The sequence below is a fragment of the Chiloscyllium plagiosum genome, unplaced genomic scaffold, assembly GCF_037043375.1.
Source record: "Chiloscyllium plagiosum isolate Xiang-an unplaced genomic scaffold, Cpla_swu_hap1 HiC_scaffold_39, whole genome shotgun sequence".
Lineage (NCBI taxonomy): Eukaryota > Metazoa > Chordata > Chondrichthyes > Orectolobiformes > Hemiscylliidae > Chiloscyllium > Chiloscyllium plagiosum.
This window is the reverse complement of record NW_028270177.1, coordinates 2,657,883-2,681,489: the sequence shown is the minus strand read 5'-3', so window position 1 is coordinate 2,681,489 and position 23,607 is coordinate 2,657,883. Positions and strand designations below refer to the sequence as shown.

Here is a 23,607-nt window from a genome sequence, read left to right as displayed (position 1 = left end):
TCTAATTGTAAATATACAGCATGAGGTAGTGATCTAGAGGGAACTGGGCAGGAAACAGAATAAAATATAATTCACTGAAGGAGTCCAGAAATGCAAAGATTTAAAAATTGAGACAGATTGCAATAATATATTACTTTACAAGAATTAATTTTGTCAGGGTATGAATTGTTAACATTCAAATACTTAATGCAATAAAATCATCAGGAAGTATAGAGACATCTTTGCATTTTGCTCCTATCCTTCACTAATATAGATGTTTTGACATTCATCATATCAACAACTGCAGTTTGTATGAAGTTTGAAAATTAATGTTTTGTGATGTTTGCCATCAGAACCTTGGAGTTGTGTGTTCACATCACAGAGACAAAGCAGAACTCTGGAGACATGGGAGTGGGAGATGGTGTCTCACAAAAGGAAAATAAAATCCTCGGTGTTGGATAGTAGAGAAGCTGAATCTGGCGAGATACCTTGGGCAGGTTAAAACTCTTTGTACTCTGCTAAAGTTTAATTAAAGCTTTTGGAGTCGGTTCTTGCCAATGTATTGGACAGAGCACTATAAACTCCTTGTTATTCATGAACTCTTTATTACAAATATATTTATCCTGCTATGTCTGACACTGACAAGATGGGACCTGGAGGAACAATGAATCATTGAAAATCAGATTTTTCAGAACATCTTTATTTAACATTTTGTTAGTAAAGGAAGATGGATGTTTCTAATATTTTACAGTTGATAGTAATTTTTTAAAACTTCTTTGCTCCTGATTTAACATCTGAAATGTAACTTGAATTGTTGACATGTTCAAACTCAACACACAATATAGTTGGTAAGAATAGAGGTGAGTGATGTTCAGAGAAAGTTAAGATAGGCATTGCTGTAGCAAAGAAAATAACTTAGAAATCAATTTTAATACACTTTTTTGGAGAGTGAGATTACTACAATCAGGAAAAAAATGTATTTTTCATTAAAACGATAAATGCATGATATAAACATTCTAAAGCTTATTTTTATATATATCCACATTCTGTACATCAGTCTTGCAAAATCAGCACTGCCATGTTTATGTGCATAATTACAACCTATAAAATTCAAATGTGAGAATTATACTTAGCTTAATGTAAAAACATACTTGCTTTATTGCAACAAGGATTGAAACCAGTCATTTGTAATTTAGGCAGTAACAGGATGTATCTCCACTTATCATTCTATGTTTCTTCCATTGTCAAAGGATATGAAACTGAGAGTTGTTTTCACAGTGGACCTTCACATTGAGATTATTGATTTGCGTCAGAGAATGATAATATTAAAGTGAACTGATCAATAGCATGCTCAAAATGAGCCGTGTTGTAACCACCAAAGCCATTCTGATTGTTCACGGAAAGCTAATTTTGATTATTCAGTCGTTGTATTTTTATGCTCACTTTTCCAGTATAATCTGTAAATAAAAAAAAATACCTGGCAGTGGTAATTCATGATTTCTTCTTGTTGTCAAACCTGACATGTCTATTAAAATAAGAGAAAAACACTGCTCATCAAAACAGTTGATATGCAATTCAAGACTTTTTCTCAATTTGTCTTTAAATATGACTTCTCTTTCAATTCAATATTTTTAAGTTTTAGTTTGGTGTGAGAGGTAAATGAATCCGTTTCATATATGTACTCTTGTTTAAATCTCTAATTCAAATTTTAAAATTTGGTACAACTTATAAATAACATCTGTGTGACTAAATATATTTCTCATGTATAAAAGTTTCTTTTAAACTCCTTGTTATATACTGAAAATAGGTGATGTAGATTGTAAGGAAAACTTCTGTTGAGTTGAAATTGAAAGCTTGACCAGCATCTTTCTCAGAAAGGCTTCAGTATTTTTGGGGAGCTGAGGTGTCTCAGAACAATTCTTAGCTATGCTAACACAGAATGATAAATGTGCATTTACCCTAATTGGTTGACTGGTTATGGGATCTAGAAATGTTTTTCCCCATTGTCTTCCTAACAGTGTTCCCTAATGCATAGCAAATTACATTGGTTCTTTTTAACATTGTCAAAGCTCTTTTTAATGTTCCAACATATCATATTATTCCAGAATGTTTTTTAAAAATTTTATCTACAATACCCCTGTAATATCTTTTATGCTTTGGCCAAGAGAGTTGGAGCAGGACACAAAGCAGAATAATGCACATGCTGAAAAAACTACATCCAAAACAGAAAATGCTAGCAACACTCAGCAGGTGAAGCAGCATCTGTGGAATGCAGGCGGTTAGGTTTGTATTTCAGGTTCATGGGTTGACAGTAGGTTTATTATGGTAAACGTAATTAATGATCCCTCATAGGAATGGGATTGGCCTTGTAGAGGTTACAATGTTTGACTGCATGAGGGAACTAAATTACATTAAAGATGCAGTCTTGAATTTTTTTTAAGTGATCTTGTCAGTTCAGCTAAGTACATGAATTCACCTCCACAATTTCAGGCTGAGTAAGTCAATGGTACCATATCAATCAATCTTTATATGTTAAAAAAAATCCATATCTGAAAGTAGGAATTGTTTTTCCATTTCTTTGCCATAAACCTGGTCTGGATCTGGCGTGAATACAAATGCAGAAATTGAATAAATTGCGAATTCAAATCACTATTATTTTAATTACATGCTGTTATTTTATATGTTGTTATTGATATGAGCAAGTGTTTGATGGAGTAAAGCAATATTGATATCTTGAGGAAAACATAGAAACAGGAGTAACTATCCAGTTCATTGCACTTGCTCCAGTATTGAACTGGATTGTGGATGATATGTACCATAATTTCATTCATCCATATCCATCATCTAGCTCCAACATGTAGCTTTTGTTTTTTCACAATGTGTTACTCTGTTCGGTGCAGTTGATTCTCTTTCCCAAGGTTGTTTAATTCCTCCTATCTTTCCCTGTTATAAATCCTTAATGGTGCCTTCTCTTTTTCCCCAAAGAAATAGGGTGATGCGCTGGATGTTAGGATTAGTCTGCTCTACAGTTGGCTGCAATGAAGTGTGATAGTGGAGCCTTCTACCACTGATGTTGGTTTCTATTCTTTCTTTTACCAGGCGCTTCCATGATATAACAATTGAGTGAATAGTGGAGAATTTGGAGAATTCAGGATATGAACCTGCAAAGTACTGCTATATTGGGCAAAATATTGACATTTCATCCATAGGTTTTTTTTGTATGGGGCAATGGATTTAGCAAGCTGCATTTATATCTGTAAATCAATTTGTTTTTTTTTTAAACTAATTCATATTTGGTTGATTTAGTTCTTGAATTTTCATTAAGTGAAGCTAATTGATGCAAGTTTTTTAAGATTTAGGTTATATGCTTGCAGATTTAGCAGCTTGCACATCAACTTACAGTATATTCATCACTGGAGTGTTTACAATACCTTTGTATGTGCACTAAGAAATGATACTTACAAATATTATCATCATGTACCTAGTATACTATTAGACCATGTACATGTAAAAACATAACCGCTTTGTTATAGACTTGTGGTTATTTGACTGAAGTTTTATAAAAGTTTACATAAGGTACATACTGCAAGGTTTATGAAGGTTAGTAGCTCAGGTTGAGATTTAGGGTGTAGGTTTGCTCGCTGAGCTGTAGGTTTGATATCCAGATCCCATCCAGGACAAACATAAATACAAAACAGGAGACAACAGCTTCGCTTCACTTGGAGGTCGCCACTGATGTTACCTAGCCAGGTAATGAAACCTACAGCTCAGTGAGCAAACCTACACCCTAAAGGTACATACTGTACTGAGATCTCAAAAATATTTGTATACCAATATCTTGTAGTACTTACCATCTCATTAGGCTTCTTCTTATATGCCGTACGATTCTATTAATTTCACCAACATAAATTTAATAGTGATTATAACATAGTAATTATGTTGACTTTGAGTATGATTGACTGCTTCCAATTCGAAATATTGTATGGTGAGAGAACAAAGCAAATAGGTTTAATATGAATTAGCTAACACATAATGACAGTGGGTGTTGATCAGAATAACATAACTTTGATTTTTCAGTATTGCTCAAATAATTCAACATTTAAATAATTTTGTGCTTCATATCTTTTAAGAAATAACAAAATCCAAATTAAGAATTTCCTTCAGTTACTTTATTTGCTTAAACTCCTCTCTATTTAATTAATGTAAAGATTTTTCAATATAGCTCTTAAGCAGGAATAAGAAATATGGCCAGAATACTTCTACCAGAAACTCTCAATTCAGTAGAAATGCAAAGTAAATGGAAATATTAGCATCATGTATTACAACAAGTAGATTCTCAAAATTATTTGTGATTTGTGTGAAATACAGGAGACTCTTGTGGAACAAAAACAAATTGCTGGGGTGACTCCGCAAGTCTGGCAGCATCTGTGGAGACAAAGTAGAATTAATGTTTCCGGTCCAGTGACCCTTCAGAACTGTAGCTGGGAAAACTTTGGTGTACAAGTATATGCTGAAGAGGAGTTGGAGGAGGAGTAAACAATAGGTGGAGCTGAAGTCCAGAGAGAGACAGCAACAGTTGGACAGACAAAGGCTTGGGTAAAAGTCAAACTAGGGAAACCAGTAGCTGCTAATTGAGGTTATTAGTAGCTGGCAAAAAAAGGGTGATTGTGGTCGCAGCCTGTGTGTAGACAAGGCCTAGTGTATAGTGGTTAGGTTAAAGACGTGGGAGAAGATGCTCCGGAAGACCTAAAATTATTATTAGTCCTAAATTTCTTGTGGAACTTTTTTTGATCACTGGCTTCAAAGCAGCACTGCCTTCACAGGTTCTGCCAAATCTGGTGTCAGGAAAGGTAATCTAGTAGCAGCATCCATGCCCAAGCTAACATGCCCAACATTGAGCACTAATAACTTAAAGATAGTTCATGAAAGTTAGAATTTGTGAATGGTATATTCTGGACGTTCCATGCATGTACATACTCATTAACAGAATCTAGTCTAGTCAGAAGTGAACACTACAATCTAGATTTATTTTTTAAAGACTAAAACCATTGAATAGCACTTTGGTACTCAGATGTCATAGTGTAATTCTATTAGGAGACACTAGTTTCCATTAGAATTCTTGATGACCGGAAATGAAGTTCTTAGAATTTGTATGTCTTGGCGCTACAACATCCAGCTGATTTAACTTGCCATACCCTGAGGAGAGGGATCACTAAACTATGGAAATTCTCGTACCATCAGCAGAAAGCATGGCGAGAATTGTGTGTTTATTCCAAGAAAGAATATCCTGTCATAGTTAATCATGGAGTACTGTGTTTAGTTCTGGTAGTCCTGTTATTATTAAACTGGAGAGGGTTCAGTCAAAATTTACCAGGATGTTACTGGGAATAGAGGTTTTGAAATATAAGAATAGACTGGATTTCAGTCTTCTCATTATGTTAAGTTTTGGTAATGGATAAAATTTGAATAGTTTTGTTGTTTTTTAACCTTAAGTTTAATTTTAAAAGGCTAATGTACCAATTGTTATTGGTGTATGGATCAGTTTTTATAAAAATGAGGGACAATATAATTTTATGTTCTGTAATGATGTGAGGAGCAGAATTATTCAGGTTGTAATATGGTCTGTCACTTTTTAAAAAAAGGCTGTTTCACAAAGGTGGAATTTTGTACAGGTTACAGAATACTATAAAACCTACATTAGTATTTAATACTTAATATCCTTGTAGCTGAGAATAAACTGATAATAAGTTAGCTCGAGTTAAGTTGGAGTGTTTCCATTACTTCAGAACTTCTGCAGAATTGCCTCTTGTAACATATAAAATTCATAATTAAAGTTTAAAAGATGGTGGTTTTGCAAACTAAAACTGTTATCCTCCAACCATTTGTACAAATATGGATGGGAAGTTCACCTAATTGAAATTACATTCATAGATTTCAAGTTATTTCTTTACATTATTGTTAATTATGTTGTTTGGCACTGTTGAGTGCTAGTGTACATTAGGTAAAATTGTCCTACATGATCAGTTTCCTCAGGCTTCAGATCTATTGTGTCTCTTTAACACTGGTATCACAATATGACCATGATTTGTATGTGGTGTTTGGCCCTGTGTCCAAGGTGTTTGAAGCCTCTTAAGACCCTAGAAATTATTCAGATGAAGAGATTGTTCCTAAACTAATCAAATAAAGTGCTCATTCCAAGTGTATTCAGGACGTCTGATCGGAACTCCAGTATTGGAATAAAGAACATGTGGAACAATCATATTGTGACTTCCAAGCTACATACTGTGAACTCCTCTTAATTTGTAGCTATTGCAATAAAATGTTTTTGCATTGATAACGTTTTGTTAATTGTGCTTTTTTTGTTTCTGTACTGCAACAAATCATCTACAAAAAGTCTTTATTCCAGGACTGTTCACACATTAGACATTACAGCTGTGGCTCTCAAGGCTGTCATCTGAGTATTCTTGCCAAAGGAAGTATATGTTGATATTTTTGAAAAAAATATTCTTGCAGAGGTCTCTCGTGTAGTGCTGAGGGATATACTGTCAGAGTACTACCTTTCAGATGAAACATGAAACGGAGCTTCCATCTGCTTATTTGAGTGGAGCAAAAGATCCCATGACACTGTTTTGAAGCAAAGTAGGTGAGTGATCCCTGTTGTATTAGCCAATATTGATCTCTCTGTCAACAACACATCACTGCAACATTCCAAACATTAAGACACAGGAGCAAAAGTGGGCCATTCAGCCCAGTGCATCTGCTCAACATTCACTGAGATCATGCTTGATCTGATAATCCACAAGTCCACTTACTTTTTCCTCATAAATGTTGATTTCCTTACTCATTAAGAATCAGTCTATTTCAGCCTTGAATATTCTTAATGACCCAGTGAATACATTTAATGACCTAGCTTCACGATAGTGACTACACTTGAAGTATTTAATTAACAATAAAACACTTTACAACTTCTCCTTATAAGAAGTGTTATATCAAACCAAATATTTCATTTTTACACCAGGCATGCACTCAAATAAAACTAGATCATAATTAACTCATCTGAACAGATGAAAATATTTTAAGTATGATCTAGTTTCCGTTTCATGGGTCACGCAGAAATTGCTCAAAAATCTCAGCAGGTCAGGCAGCATCTGTAGAGAGAAAGCAGAGATAATGTTTCCAGTCCAGTGACTCTTCAGAACTGACTATAATAAAGGTAATTGGAGCTAAAATGCTAACTCTGCTTTCAGTCTATAGTTGTTGCCAGTCCTGCCAGAATTTGTTTGTTTCTGATTTTTAGTATCAGCAGTTTTGTTTTTATTTTCCATTTTTTGGTGTCCAGTTAGTTTATTCAGCACAGGACCGGCAAGAAGGAAGCAGTATTTGGGATAGTAAGAGACTGGTTTTATTTTAATCTTTCCATCTGCTTCTACGTCCCTATCTGCCTGATTTCTCCATGTAGCAGTAATTAAAGTTAATGTCTATGATTTACAGGTAGGACTATGGCAGAACTGTGCACTCTACAGCAGTCTTTTGAGATTTTAAGAACAATTACTTTTACTGTTCTAAAAATTATCTCATGACAAGGCTGACATTTGTTGCCCATTTAAAAATGATCTTGAACTAAGTAGCTTTCTCAGTCTAAGAGGGTAATTAAGAACCCAAAGTTTTGAAGGAGCTAGTGAGAAGATTGAGAGGCATCAGTGGTGATCTTTCAGGAATCGCTAGAGTCAGGGAAGGTACAGAGGACTCAAATGGCAAATGTAATGCCGCTGTTTAAGAAGTGAGTAATGCAGAAGGCAGAAAATTATAGGCTGGTTAGCCTGACTTTGGTCATTGGCAAGATTTTAGAATCTATTATTACAAGTGAGATTGTGGAGTACTGTCAATTCTTCTATAACACGATGGTTGTATTCTTGTGCAATGCCACATTATAAAAAATTAGTGCTTTAGAAACAGCACTTAGTGTTAGTGCTGTAATCGCATTACAGCCAACACACGTTTTATAAGTTTGCACAGTAGAAAGTGTCCCCAACATGTTAATCGCATTACAGCGCATTTGCATTCTCAAAATGTGAGTTATAACAGAACAACCTGCAAATCCATGGTTAAATAGGGCTGAGTCAACACCACCTCATCTAGGGGAGGCCATGCCTGAAATTCTGTTAGAATTCTTTGAGGGGGTAACAAGTAAATTAGACAAAGTAGAACCAGTGGATGGAATCTAATTGGATATCCAGAAACTTTTTGACAAGGTGTCACACAGGTGGCTGCTAAATAAGGGCAAGGTGCTGACATGGACAGAGGATTGGCTGATTGGCAAAAGGCAGAGATTGGGTTAAAAGGGTCATGTTCTGAATGGCAGCCAGTGACTACTGGAGTTCTGCAGGGGTCAGTGTTGGGACCACAACTATTCATGTTATACAATAAAGACTTGGACAAAACAACTGAGGCCACTGTTGCTAAGTTTGTAGATGACACAAAGATAAATGAAGGGACTGGTAGTGTTTAGGAACTGAGGAGACTGCAGAAGGACTCGGTCAGGTTAGAAGAGCGAGCAAATAGAATTCAATCTGGGAAGTTTGAGGTTTGGTAGGAAGAATAGAGGTGTAGACTATTTTCAAAATGGGAAAGGGCCTTCAAAATTGGAATCATAAAGGGACTTTGGAGTCCAAATTCAGGATTCTCTTAATGTTAACATGCAGGTTTAGTTAGCAGTTAGGAAGACAAATACAATGTTAGTAGTCATTTCGAAAGGGCTAGAATAAGTGTGTAGAGATCTACTGCTGAGGCTGTATAAGGATCTGGTCTGACCGTATTTAAATATTGTGAGCAGTTTTGGGATCTGTATCGAAGGAAGGATGTGCTGGCATTGGAAGGGGTCCAGAGGAAGTTTACAATGATTGCAGGGAAGAAGCCGTTCCCCTCAAGAACAAGTATACCGTTTTGGATACTTGTGGGGGGGATGACTTACCAGGGGTAAGTAACGGGGCTCAGGTCTCTGGCACGGAGCCTGTCCCCGTTACTCAGAAGAGAAGGGTGAAGAAGAGCAGAGCAGTAGTAATTGGGGACTCGATAGTTAGGGGCACAGATAGGCGGTTTTGTGGGAACGAGAGACTCACGTTTGGTATGTTGCCTCCCAGGTGCAAGGGTACGTGATGTCTCTGATCGTGTTTTCCGGGTCCTGGAGGGGGAGGGGGAGCAGCCCGAAGTCGTGGTCCATATTGGCACCAACGACATAGGTAGGAGGAGTGCCGAGGATGTTAGACAGGCTTTCAGGGAGCTAGGTTGGAAGCTCATAGTTAGAACGAACAGAGTTGTTGTCTCTGGTTTGTTACCCGTGCCACGTGATCGAGAGTCGAGGAATAGGGAAAGAGAACACTTAAATGCGTGGCTACAGGGATGGTGCAGGAGGGAGGGATTCCGGTTTTTGGATAACTGGGGTTCTTTCTGGGGACGGTGGGACCTCTATAAACAGGATGGTCTACACCTGAACCTGAGGGGCACCAGTATCCTTGGGGGGAGGTTTGCTAGTGCTCTTGGGGGGGGTTTAAACTAACTCTGCAGGGGCATGGGAACCCAGATTGTAGCTTCAGGGTGCAGGGCCTGGAGTGTAGGGAGGTTAGGAACATGGCATCAATTTCCAAGGAGGGTGTCTGTAAACAGGAAAGTGGCTTGAAGTGTGTATACTTCAATGCAAGAAGTATACGAAATAAGGTAGGTGAACTTGCAGCGTGGGTTGGTACCTGGGACTTCGATGTTGTGGCTATTACGGAGACATGGCTAGAACAGGGACAGGATTGGCTGTTGCAGGTTCCAGGATTTAAATGTTTTAGTAGGGTCAGAGGTGGGGGTAAAAGAGGGGGAGGTGTGGCATTGCTTGTCAAAGATAGTATTACAGTGGTGGAAAGGACGATGGATGAGGACTTGCCATCTGAGGTAGTTTGGGCTGAGGTTAGGAATAGGAAAGGTGAGGTCACCCTGTTAGGAGTCTTTTACAGGCCTCCTAATAGTCCTAGAATCATTGAAGAAAGGATAGGGAAGGTGATTCAGGAGATGAGTGACAGTAATAGGGTGGTTGTTATGGGGGACTTTAACTTTCCTGATATTGATTGGGAAAGCTATAGCTCAAGTTCGTTAGATGGGTCGGTGTTTGTTCAATGTGTGCAGGAGAGTTTCCTGACACAATATGTAGACCGGCCAACAAGAGGTGAGGTCATACTGGATTTGGTTCTGGGTAACGAACCAGGCCAGGTGTTAGAATTAGAGGTAGGTGAGCACTTTGGGGATAGTGACCATAATTCGGTGATTTTTACTCTCGTGATGGAGAGGGATAAGTGTGTACTACAGGGCAAGAGTTATAGCTGGGGTCAGGGAAATTATGATGCGGTGAGGCATGACTTAGGATGTGTGGCTTGGAAAAGTAGACTCCAAGGCAAGAGTGTAAATGATATGTGGAGCTTGTTCAAGGAGCAACTATTGAGTGTCCTTGATAATTATGTACCTGTCAGGCAGGGAGGAAAGGGTCGTGCGAGGGAGCTGTGGTTTAATAAGGAATTGGAATCCCTTGTTAAATGGAAGAGGGCGGCCTATTTCAAGATGAGACGTGAAGGTTCAATTGGGGCGATTGAGAGTTATAGGGTAGCCAGGAAGGACCTGAAGAGAGAGCTAAGAGCAGCAAGGAGGGGACATGAAAGGTCCCTAGTCGGTAGGATTAGGGAAAACCCTAAGGCTTTCTATAGGTATGTTAGGAATAAAAGAATGACTAGGGTAGGAATAGGTCCAGTCAAGGATAGTAGTGGGAAGTTGCGTGTGGAGGCGGAAGAGATTGGGGAGACACTGAATGAATACTTTTCTTCAGTATTTACTCAGGAACAGGGCATTGTCGTCGATGTGAATACTGAGACACAAATAAGTAGAATGGATGGCTTTGAGGTAGGTAGAGAAGAGGTTTTGGAAATCCTGGAAAAGGTGAAAATAGATAAGTCCCCTGGGCCTGATGGCATTTATCCTAGGATTCTCTGGGAAGCAAGGGAGGAGATTGCAGAGCCATTGGCCTTGATTTTTATGTCCTCTTTGTCTACAGGAGTAGTGCCAGAAGACTGGAGGATAGCAAATGTGGTTCCCTTGTTCAAAAAGGGGAGTAGGGATAACCCTAGTAACTATAGGCCGGTGAGTCTCACTTCTGTTGTGGGCAAAGTCTTAGAGAGAATTGTAAGGGATAGGATTTATGCACATCTGGATAGGAATAATGTGATCAAGGATAGTCAGCATGGTTTTGTGAAGGGCAGGTCGTGCCTCACAAACCTTATTGAATTCTTTGAAAAGGTGACGAAGGAGGTTGATGAGGGGAAAGCGGTAGATGTGGTATATAAGGATTTTAGTAAGGCGTTTGATAAGGTTCCCCATGGTAGGCTACTGCAGAAAATACGGAGATATGGCATTGAGGGTGAGTTGGAGGTTTGGATTAGGAATTGGCTGGATGGAAGAAGACAGAGGGTAGTAGTTGATGGCAAAGTGTCTTCATGGAGTGCCGTCACTAGCGGTGTTCCGCAAGGATCTGTTTTGGGACCATTGCTGTTTGTCATTTTTATAAATGACCTGGAAGAGGGGTTAGAAGGTTGGGTGAGCAAGTTTGCGGATGATACGAAAGTCGGAGGAGTTGTTGAAGTGAGGAAGGATGTGGCAGGTTACAGCAGGATATAGAGAAGCTGCAGAGCTGGGCAGAAAGGTGGCAAATGGAATTCAATGTAGCTAAGTGTGAGGTGATTCACTTTGGGAAGAATAACAAAAAGATGGGGTACTGGGCTAATGGTCGGATACTTGGTAGTGTGGATGAGCAGAGGGATCTTGGTGTCCATGTACACAGATCTCTGAAAGTTGCCACCCAGGTAAATAGTGCGGTGAGGAAGGCATATGGCGTACTGGCTTTTATTGGTAGAGGAATTGAGTTCCGGAGTCCTGAGGTCATGATGCAGTTGTATAAGACTCTGGTGCGGCCGCATCTGGAATATTGTGTGCAGTTTTGGTCGCCATACTATAGGAAGGATGTGGAGGCACTGGAACGGGTGCAGAGGAGGTTTACCAGGATGTTGCCTGGTATGGAAGGAAGATCGTATGAGAAAAGACTGAGACACTTGGGGCTGTTTTCACTAGAGAAAAGAAGGTTTAGAGGTGACTTGATTGAGGTGTACAAGATGATTAGGGGGTTAGATAGGGTTGACAGTGTGAACCTTTTCCCGCGTATGGAGTCGGGTATTACAAGGGGGCATAGCTTTAAATTAAGGGGGGGTAGATATAGGACTGATGTTAGGGGTAGGTTCTTCACTCAGCGAGTCGTAAGTTCATGGAATGCCCTGCCAGTAGCAGTGGTGGACTCTCCCTCTTTATGGGCATTTAAGCGGGCATTGGATAGGTATATGGAGGATAGTGGGTTAGTATAGGTTAGGTGGGCTTGGATCGGCGCAACATCGAGGGCCAAAGGGCCTGTACTGCGCTGTATTCTTCTATGTTCTATGTTCTAAGGATTTGTCTTATGAGGAGCAGTGGAGGAGTCTGGGTCTATACTCAGTGGAGTTTAGAGGGATGAGGAATGAATCTGATTGAAACTTAGATCTGAAACTTATTGAAACACCTGGATAGACTAGATGTGGAGCTGTTTCCACTACTAGGAGAGACTAAGACCCAAGGGCACAGTTTCAGAGTGAAGAGATTACCCTTTAGTACTGAGATGAGGAGAAATTTCTTCAGCCAGAGTGTGGTGATTCTGGATCTTATTGCCTATCTGATCTATAGAAGGCTGTTGAAGCCAAGTCATTGAGTGCCTTATGACAGAAATAGATAGGTTCCTGATTAGCAAAGGGATCAAGGGTTGCAGGGAGAAGGTGGGTTAATGGGGTTGTGAAACATATTAGCCATGATTGATTGGCAGAGCAGATTTGCTGGGCTAAATGGTCTAATTCTGCTCCTATATCTTGTAGCTTAATCAACCACATTTCTGTGGGTCTGGAGCTGCAGGTTGGCAAGACGATGTAAAAATGGCGATACTTTCCCCTGTTAGTGGCTGTTAAGGTGGTCCCTATCTTTATTTTGTTCCCTTTCTCTTCAAACAACAGATATAAGTGTCATATCCTACATCCAGTCTTATGTTAAGAAATTAAATATGCTTTATTCTTGGTGAGCTCACAGTTTTGAATTTTTAGGATTTTCCCCTCCAGAGCCTGGGATCTGAACAGAATGCCACTTGCCTAGTGTAGCCTTCGCTTCTGAGTAGAAATATATCACCATTTGTTCAGTGTTACTTGGACAAAATTCTGGAATTCCCTCCCTAATGGCACTGTGGGTCTACCTACAGTGTATGGTTCAAGAAGGCAGCTCACCACCACCTTTACAATAAATGCTGGCCTAATCAGTGGTGTCCAGGTCCCATGAGTGAATTTAAAAAAAGACAAACTGTCTTGGAATGAAGATGAGAGAAGATCTGTGACCCATGTGCCAAGCAACCACCTTATGCGAACCTAAGATCCAAGGAAAGAAGGCTGAACATTTTTCAAGTTTACTTTCTCATATGCATACTTGGCAAGTGAATTCGTCACTTCAGAAATCCTGGAGCAAACTAATTCTATCAGTGTGCACTCGATATTGATCCAATGGCATCTGCATTAGCTTAACCATATCAGTTGGATGAATGATGGCCATTTACCCAAAGATTTCTTGTATGTGAACTAACCATTAGATCACGTCTTGCTGGTTGCTTTTACCTCTACTACAAGGGTATCTGCAATTGAGATGTGAAGATGAATGTCCATTGATGCATATATTGGGAGATTCCTGCCAATGACCATGAACTTTTGAGTTGACTAATTGAGGGCATTGAGATGTGAGGAATAAAAATTGCTTAGCTGGAGAAGTGGGAGTGAAAGAAAGAGGTTAGCAAATTGTGCAACTTCTCAGCTCATTTTAATTGTTTTTATTTTGGAGATATGGGCTTCAGTGGCGAGATCAGTGTTTTGTTGTTTGTCCCTAATAGTCCTCAAAGGATGGTGATGAGCTGCCACCTTAAGTATTACAATCCATGTAATCAGAAGTCACATGACTCCAGGTTATAGTCCAACACGTTTATTTGAAATTACAAGCTTTTGGAGCACTACTTCTTTCAGGTGAAATAACCATGTTGGATATGAGCATCGTTGGCTAGCCGGTATTTATTTCCTGTCCCTAGTTGCCCTTGAGTAGATGGGAGTGAGATGTCTTTTAAGCTTTTGCAGCCAATGTACTGTGGTTTGACCCATAATGCCAAATAAGGAGGGAATTCTGGGATTTTGACCCAGCGACAGTGAAGGAACAGCAATATAGTTCCAAGTCAGAATGGTGATTGGCTTGCTGGTGAACTTATGTATCCTATGTATCTGCTGCCACTGTATTTCTAGATGTAAATGCTCATGATTTCGAAGGTGCTGTCTGAGAATCTTAGGTGAATTTCTGAAGTTCATATTGTAGTTAGTAAACATTGCTGATGCTGCTGAGTGTCCATGGTGGAGGGCGTCAATGTTTGTGGATGTGGTACCAATTGAATGGGCTGCTTTGTGCGGAATAATATTGAAGCTTCATGAGTGCTGTGGGAGCTGCGCATATCCAGGCAAGTGGGAATTATCCCATCAAACTCCTGACTTGTGTCTTGTAGATGATGGTCAGGTTTTGTGAGTCAGGAGGTGAGTTACTTGCCACAGTATCCTAGCCTCTGATCTGGTTGTATTACTGAGAGTTGAAAAATAAGTTAAAAATACGTCATCATTCAAGTGTTGACGTTACAGTAATGTAGCAAACTTCAAATTGACATTACAATGTAGCGGCTCAGTGCAGGGCCTCCGCACGTGGTCTGGCTGCCCACTCCCGACCCCTGTCAAACAGCCTTTTCTCCCCCCCCCCCCCCCCCTCTCATCCGCTCCAAGCCTCAGAACTCTCCATATCAGCTCTCCAAGCTAAGTGTCAGGACCGTCTTCTCCATGCAGTCTCTGCCCAGAATTCACTGCTTGCACAATGCTCCGGAGTTGCTTTCAGAAATGCTGCTCAAGGGCTGCTTCCCCATGCTGGTCTGGGGCACGCAGCCCACGCACTGTACCAGGGTTCACTGCTTGTGGTGTTCTGGGCTCATAGCCCAAGCGCCATACCAGGGCTCCTTGCTCATGCTCCTCTGGGGCTTGCAGGTCACATGCTGCTCCAGGGCTCATGACTCTGGGAATTTGCTGCTGGCACCTGCTGCCAGTATTTGCCTCTGATGCTGAGGGAAGAGAAGAAGAAAAAAGAGAAAAAAAGGAGTGAAAGCACACACGGTCAAATGTAGCCTTGATGTCAAGGGCTGTGTTGTCCATGTTTGAATCAAGGCTATAATGAGGTTAGAAGCTGAATAGCCCTGGCAGAACTCAAACTGGGCATCACGGAGCAGGTTATTGCTGACTTAGGTGCTGCTTGATAGCACTATTGATGACACCTTCAATCCTTTTATTGATATCCAAAAGTAGACTGATGGGGTGGTGGTTGGCTGGGTTGGATTTGACCTGCTTTCAATGTGCAGGACATACCTGATCCAGAAATATCAAAAGGACATTGCATTATTTTCATTTATATTTATTGTAGCAAGTGCAGAGACCTCCATGTCAGACCAAGTAATATTTAACACAGAATTGACCACTCAGGTGCACACCATTATCTCATGGAGCAGAAGGTAGCCAAAGACCATTGTGAAGTGAATGATTCTTTTTTGATTTACTTTTAAAAATCTGGAATGAAGAGTTTAATGATGGTGATGAATCCTTTGCCAATTGTCAGAAAAACCAACCAGTTTCACTCATGCCTTTTAATGAAGGAAACTGCCACTCTTACCCGATTTGAAGGCAAAAAACTGCATATGCTGGAATCCAAAGTCGACAAGCAGGAGATCGGAAGAACACAGCAAGCAAGGCAGCATCGGGAGGAGAAGAAGTCAACATCTCTGATACAACCCTTCTTCAGGAAAGAAGATGGGGATAGGGGGAAGCTGCAGATAAAAGGGGTGGGGGATGGTTTTGGGGTGAAGGAGAGGAGTGGAATGGTGAGGTAGCGACTTTGGAAGGAGGAATACAGTGTAGACTATTTTTGAAATGGGGAATGGTTTTGGAAATATAAAGGACAAAGGGACTTACGAGCCCTAGTGCAGGATTTTCTTAAGATCAACATATAGATTCCGTTGGTAGTTAGGAAGGTAAATGCAATGTTGGCATTCATTTTGAGAGGTCTAGAATACAAGAGCAGAGATGTACTACTGAGGTTGTGTAAGGCTCCAGTCAGACTGCATTTGGAGTAGTGAGTAGTTTTGGGCCCAATATCTAAGGTAGGTGGCCTAGGAAGGTTTCCAGAACTAGTTTACAAGAATGATCCCAAGAACAAAGCTTTTCATATGAGGAGTGGATGAGGATTCTGTGGAATCTGCCGGTTTATGTGCTAACATGAATTCAAGTGGTCAGAGAAGTCTGGCTGAGACGTCTCTGAACTGACAACCAGATTTCTCCAACCACTTGGATCCATGACAGCACATAAACCAACAGCCATATGCAGGACAAATGTGGTGTACAAAATTCCATGCAGGGACTGCACGTTCTTTTGCATTGAAAAAGCAGGAAATGTTTCCAGTTTATACATTTTGTTTTTGTTTCAGTGAGCACAATCTTTTCCCTTTCTGTGGCAATTATAAAATTCTGCAACAGACTACTTTAGCATTGGATTCCAAAGCCCACAGGCAATGGCACATTGATTAGGTCATTACGATTAACTTATGCATATTTTTGCAATGCTGATACTGTTATTGCATAAGTTCTTTTCGCTGACACCTTCACTAATCCTTTGCCCTTTCTATTTTGACCTCTTGCTGTACCTTAGGGATCTTCCTAAAGAAGCTATCTTTGAAAGCTTGCCAGTTGTATAAATCTATTGAAATGCACTGAATGTCTAGCAAAACAACAGGAGCTCTGTAACAAATCCAAAGTCTGAGGTAAGCCAAGTGTCTGAGATAAACCAATGTTCAAGCACAGCAGTAATTCTAAAAAGCAGATGCAGGTGAAGCTGGATAAAAATAAATCTAAAATGTTGCACTGCTTGCATAAAATTGTGATGATGAATAATCTATTAATGTCAGTGATATCAATAATAACTGTGGATGCTGGAGATCTGAAACAAAATCAGAAATTACTGGTGAAAGAATGGCTGGTCTGGTGGTATCTGTAGGAAGATAGCAGAGTTTTTTGAGTCTGATGACTATTCATCAGAACATCCGGTGAACAGTCACCAGACTCAAAACGTTAATGTTTTCTTCCTACAAATGCTGCCAGACCTGTTGAGTTTTACTACCAATTTTTGTACTGTACCAAAATGAATAACAGCCTTCACCCCAAGCAATATGCTTGTTCTTTCCACTTGTTCTATGGCCCAATCCACCACTTCATTATCTCTCTGACAAAGGAGAGCCTGTGGACATGATCTATTTCATTTCCGAATGGCCTTTAAAAAGTGCCATACAGATGACTGCTAAATAAAATAAGAGCCCATGTTGTTGAGGGCCAGGTACTGTCATGGGTACTGTCATGGATAAAGGATTGGCCGACTGGCAGAAGGCAGAACGTAAGGATCAAGGGGTCTTTTTCAGGATGGCAGCCAGTGATGAGTGGAGGTCCACGGGAATCAGTGTGGGACCATAACTACTCTTGTTATGCATTAGCGAGCTGAATGAAGCAACTGAGGGGATTGTTGCTAAGTTTGCAGGTGACACCAAGTTTAACTGGAGGGATGAATCATCTTGAGGAAGTGGGGAGGCTGCAGAGGATTTGGATATACTAGGCTAGTGGTCAAAGAAGTGGCATATGGAATACAATGTAGGAAAGTGTGAGGTTGTGAATAGAGGTTCAGATTTTTATCTAAATGGAGAAAGGCTTTGGAAATCTGAAGCACAAAGGGACTTAGAAGACCTAGTTCATGAATCTCTTAACCTTAACTTGCAAGCTCAGTTGGCAGTTAAGAAGTCAAATGCAATGTTAGCATTCTTTTCAAGAGGGCTACCGTAAAAGAGTAGAGATGTACTGCTGAGGCCACATTTGTCAGACCACATTTTGAATATTGTAAGCAGTTTTGGGTCCCGTATCTAAGGAAGGATGTGCTGGCATTGGAGGGGGTCCAGAAAAGGTACAAGAATGATGCTGGGGAGGAAGGGCTTGTCATATGAGGAACAGTTGTGGACTCTAGATCTGCTTTTAATGAGTTTAGAAGGATGAGAAGGATCTAATTAAAACTTATAGGATACTGAGGGGCCTGGATAGAATTGAAGCAGAGAAGATGTTACCATTAGTAGGAGAGACTAGGACCCCAGGACGCAGCCTCACAGTGATGGGATGACCCTTTAGAACTGAGATAAGGAGGAATTTCTTCAGTAGAGGGTAGTTAATCTGTAGAACTCATAGCTACAGGGGGCTGTGGAAAACAATTAATTGTGTCTTTAGTACAGAGATAGATAGGTTCTTGATTGGTAAAGGCAGGAGAATGGGGTTGAGAAACATATTAGCTATGATTGAATGGCAGAGCATACTCAGTAGGGCCACATGTCTCTGAATCCTTCTTGCTCGTCCTCTAGATGTTGCTTTGTATCCCAAGGCCCTTCTCTCTTCTGCTCCTTTATGGTGTTGCTACATCTGTCCGGTTATCCTATCTGTCCCTTACTTGCTCAAAAACTTCCAATGTTCACAGCCTTACAGTGATCCCTGCCATAAAGAATAGCTCTCCATCTGATACCCATTACCAATGTCTTTATTTTGTATGAGTGCAATAGTTCTAATGTTCATTAATGTTCAACTTTCCCAAGTTTGTTTGTTAACCAAACCATATTGAAAATCCTCTTAAAACAGAGTGAGAACTGTTATCAGATGATTTGCATGTCTCCACAGTAACTATACATCAAGTATGTTGGTTGATGCAAGTAATCAGTTCTAGCAGGTTGCATGCACATTCTATTTTTTGGTTATTGCCAAATGTCTGAAATGTGATCCAAACATTGTTATTAAGGCAAATGCATATATAAAGAAAAGTGGGTGATAGTTTTAAAAAACGTGCTAAGGTGCCTTTTTTGTTACCAACTTATTATGGTCTTTAGTACAATAAATGCCTTTCAGATGTTGATTTTATAACTTATTTTAACACTCTGTATTTTTCTGATTGGAAACATTTCTAAATACACAAGATTCTTTAATATTCCTTTAGTACCTAAATTGCCAAACAATATCAATGTGTGAACTGTAAAGTGATTCACTTTGGGATGGCCTTTGTAGGCAAGGTCCTGGAGGTCTGACAAGATGGGTGATCAGAGGCGCAACTTATTCATTTTCTGGAGGCCATGACACCTGACCATGCCAGTCAGGTCAGCGACTACTATAGCCAGGCTAGTCTCAGCTCATCTGGAGGAATGCACAGCTCTAGGAAGGAGGTCAATGACCTTATCAGTCCCTCGGCATAAGTGCCACCAGTGTCTCTCCAATAACTCTGTATCAATGCTACTGTACCCAGCTCCCACCAAGCTGATGCTCTACCACTCTCACTAATGCAACATCTTTCTCATTTGCTGTCACCCACCCCAACCCCCCAACTTGCACTCAACCTGCTTACCCTCAGCGCTTAGTCACTCACTTAGGGCACCTCCCCACCTGCTTCAAAAGTGTGGTGATCCACACAGCTGTGCTACACACTTTCATTTACCTTAATATTTGGCTCTATCATTTATAGAAAGAAAACAACCCCCAAAAAGGCAGAAAGATTCAAAACAGAGTGTGCTGCCAGACATTCAGCTGCTTACCCCTTATGTTACGACCATTCTGACTGTGACCACCTGGAATGGTTGACTGACTGTTCAAGCCCCAGGACTGCTATTGAAGGTTGCCCTTGACTTTCTGTATTGGGTCCCCTTGATCGATGGCTTGCCCCTTTAATTTGACTGAGGCCTGCTGATAACGATGACCATCTTCCTTCCTTTCTGCCTACCAAAATTAAAGACAAGATGGTAGTAATATGAGACTGGCATCTAGAACATAGAACATAGAACATAGAAGAATACAGCGCAGTACAGGCCCTTTGGCCCTCGATGTTGCGCCGATCCAAGCCCACCTAAACTACACTAACCCACTATCCTCCATATACCTATCCAATGCCCTCTTAAATGCCCATAAAGAGGGAGAGTCCACCACTGTTACTGGCAGGGCATTCCATGAACTAACGACTCGCTGAGTGAAGAACCTACCCCTAACATCAGTCCTATATCTACCCCCCCTTAATTTAAAGCTATGCCCCCTTGTAATACCCGACTCAATACGCGGGAAAAGGTTCATACTGTCGACCCTATCTAACCCCCTAATCATCTTGTACACCTCAATCAAGTCACCCCTAAACCTTCTTTTCTCTAGTGAAAACAGCCCCAAGTGCCTCAGTCTTTCCTCATACGATTTTCCTTCCATACCAGGCAACATCCTGGTAAACCTCCTCTGCACCCGTTCCAATGCCTCCACATCCTTCCTATAGTATGGCGACCAAAACTGCACACAATATTCCAGATGCGGCCGTACCAGAGTCTTATACAACTGCATCATGACCTCAGGACTCCGGAACTCAATTCCTCTACCAATAAAAGCCATCTCTGGCTGAAGGGGGGCTAAGCAAAAAAACATCTAAGGGCAAGCATTGAGGTAGGGTCAAAGTGAATGACCACTCTGACAGCGAGGAAAGAACCTGGAAATGCAGCCAAGTCAAGTCCATGGGTGATGTTTGTCCCTGACCACACAATGTCCTTGCTGCAACATTACAGTGATCGTTGCCAATGGAGCCCAACATGCATTGAAGTACTGAAGCATCCTGAAAGTGGATTGGGGATGTGGATTCTTAGAGGTTATGTTGGATACCAGTGTCCGTGTACGTGAGGTGCATGTAGGTGGTGCCCATTGAAGTGAACTATGAAATATTGATAGCCAGTGACCAACATAGAGGTTGTTTGGAGCAAGTGGTGAGTTAAACGTTTCAGGTATTTTTGTTGGTTTCCATGTCAGGATTTCTCAACTGCTGGCTTATTTGGCAAGCTCGGTAAGATACAAAGCTGAATATTAATGAGTGAGTTGGGTTATCAAGTTTTAACAGGCAATAATCCCCCTTAATTGCTGTAGGAGAATCTTGCCAAGCTGCTTGGGAAAAGCAGAAAAGATGTAGTGAGATTCTCCTGATGTTAAAATTGGCCTTGCTGGAATTCTCATTTGATTCCACTATAAATCTTACATTACCCAAAGTTGCTCAGACCCCATAACATTCCTCCCAAAGAGATTGATAATTCTGGGCAAGAATGATTGAAAGAAAAATTTAAAGGGAAAGGAAAATTTAATAGAAAATAAAGGAAGATAGTTACCAGGATGTCATCTGGGACTTCAGTAGTGTGGAGAGGTTGGAAAGTTTGTTCTGTTTTCCTTGGACCAGAGAAGGTTAAGAGTTGAGCGGTTTGAGATGTCTTAATGGAATAAATAGGGACAAATATTTTCTGTACAGTGTGGGTGAATAACTAGGAGTCAAGAATTCAAAAATATTGAAGATTCAGAGGAGGTGTGTTGAGAAATGCTTTCCTTCTGAGTTCAGCTGGTGGAAGCTGATTCCTAAAGTAATTTTGAAAGGAAGTTTCCTACTTTGAAGTTTTTCCTGATAATTTACACGCATGATATTTCATCGACTTTACCAGAACTTTCCCCCTCAGTTATTGAATTTACATCTACAGTTATTCTTTTAAAACAACACATTTTGGAATTTAAAGTAAATGTCAATAAATGTTTTGGGATTCTGATTTATTGTCATAACAACATAATACAGAACACTGCTTCTAAGCGTTAATGTTGTAAAATAGGATGTTTGTTTGAACACTCGCATCTTCATAAGCCAAATTCCTGATCCCACCTTATTCAAGCATAAGTAACATAGAACATAGAAAAGTACAGCACGGAACAGACCCTTCAGCCCACGATGCTGTGCCGAGGATTAATCCTAATATAAAATAACCTAACCTACGCACCCCACAAGTTCTGAATGGAAACTAGGTGGACTTCCACAAAGAGGGAAATTCTCTGGTGAAGTGCACAGACTACTGGTCCTGTTGGAAAAATTACATAAAATTTGTAATGTTTTGTTTTCTTTAGATCTGAAAGAATGGTTTGTGCTTCATTCAGTTGGTGCTTGAGTGTGATCATGATTTGCTACCTAACACGAGCAGCCTGGTGTCTGAATCCTGATGATCCCAATGTGTGCAGCCATTGGGAAAGGTAAACTCAATATTTGAAGTTTTCTTTTCACTCACATATTTTGTGTGGTGTGTTAATTTGCTTTGATGTTCACAAAAAATTTGAATACTTTAATTGGTATATTTGTTTGTAGAAATTTCAAAATTAAAATTGTGTACTGTCTTTCAAAGGAAGGAGTTCAACTTGATCATTTATTTTTATTCATTTCTTGGGATATGGGCGACCATTTTTTAATTTTGATCCCAATTCGATAATGAAAAGCTTTATAATTTAGTACATACATATTTCTAAATACTTCAGCGTAAAATTGCCACATCAAAGACAGTACCCCATATAATATGTTATTATTATTTGGAAGTTGGCAAATTTGACACACCACCCCCAACAACATGTTGTTATCTTTTAAGGAAACTGAAAGGGGACAAGAAAGTTGGCAGCAGATTAAACAATTATAGAAAATAGCTAATTTCTAATGAAAATTATTTGACATTAAAATTCTACAATTGCTTATGCCTGGGAAATAAAATAAGGCACAATTCATACTTTAAGTAAGGATTATCTTTACTTTGTTTCATATTTCTACAGTATGTCAAGATACGTTTGGTTGCTAGCTTATCACTGTAAACTTAAACCACCTTCAGGGTTACAGCCGAAATATTGACTTCTCCATCTCCTGATGCTGCCTGGCTGGCTGTGTTCTTCCAAACTCTTGCCTGTCTACTTTGGATTTCAGCATCTGCAGTTTTTTTTTTGTTTCTAACACATCTACATTTAGCAAGGAGCCTAACATATTATGTCTTTCTCCTCCCTTGAGCGTTTGGAAAACAGGCATGTATTGTGCCCATATTTGGTCATTTTAATTTGTTTTCCTCAGCAGCAAGTGTGACAATAACTTCCATCACTTTCTCTCGCCATTCCTTACTTCAGGTACCAGATGAGCCATATGTTGCTTTTTTGGCAAAACATTGCTTCAGTTATAGGGCAGTAGCTGATATCTCTGAGCGCTGGCAACTTCGCTAGCTAGGAATTACACTACTACAGCCCATACAAAGAGCATGTGCTCCTCTTATCTTACTTTTTTCGTTCATTGTAGAAACAAATCCTAAGTTATTTCACGAGAGGCCAAGTCTGCTTTAAAGTTAACAATATATCGAACTTAACTGAAGGATTACTAAATGAATTAATTACTAAAGGTGTAGGATTTTTGATGCAACTATAATTCATGCTTAAAAAGGAATACTTTGAAGGTTGATGTGAGTAGAAAGGTAATACTCTGCAAACTGGAGACTGTACATTT

The 23,607-nt window shown here is 40.0% G+C and overlaps 1 protein-coding gene across 3 annotated transcripts in view; it reads left to right on the top strand.

The window, feature by feature from the left end:
• megf11 (multiple EGF-like-domains 11) overlaps positions 1-23,607 on the top strand; it is a 485,761-nt gene that overhangs the window by 77,997 nt on the left and 384,157 nt on the right. For all 3 annotated transcript variants that reach the window (XM_087981455.1, XM_087981454.1, XM_087981453.1), the window contains exons 2-3: positions 16,891-17,002; positions 22,209-22,331. In XM_087981455.1, coding sequence (XP_087837581.1) covers positions 22,219-22,331 — 113 coding nt within the window. In that variant the 5' untranslated portion in view covers positions 16,891-17,002; positions 22,209-22,218. The remainder of the gene's footprint in view (positions 1-16,890; positions 17,003-22,208; positions 22,332-23,607) is intronic.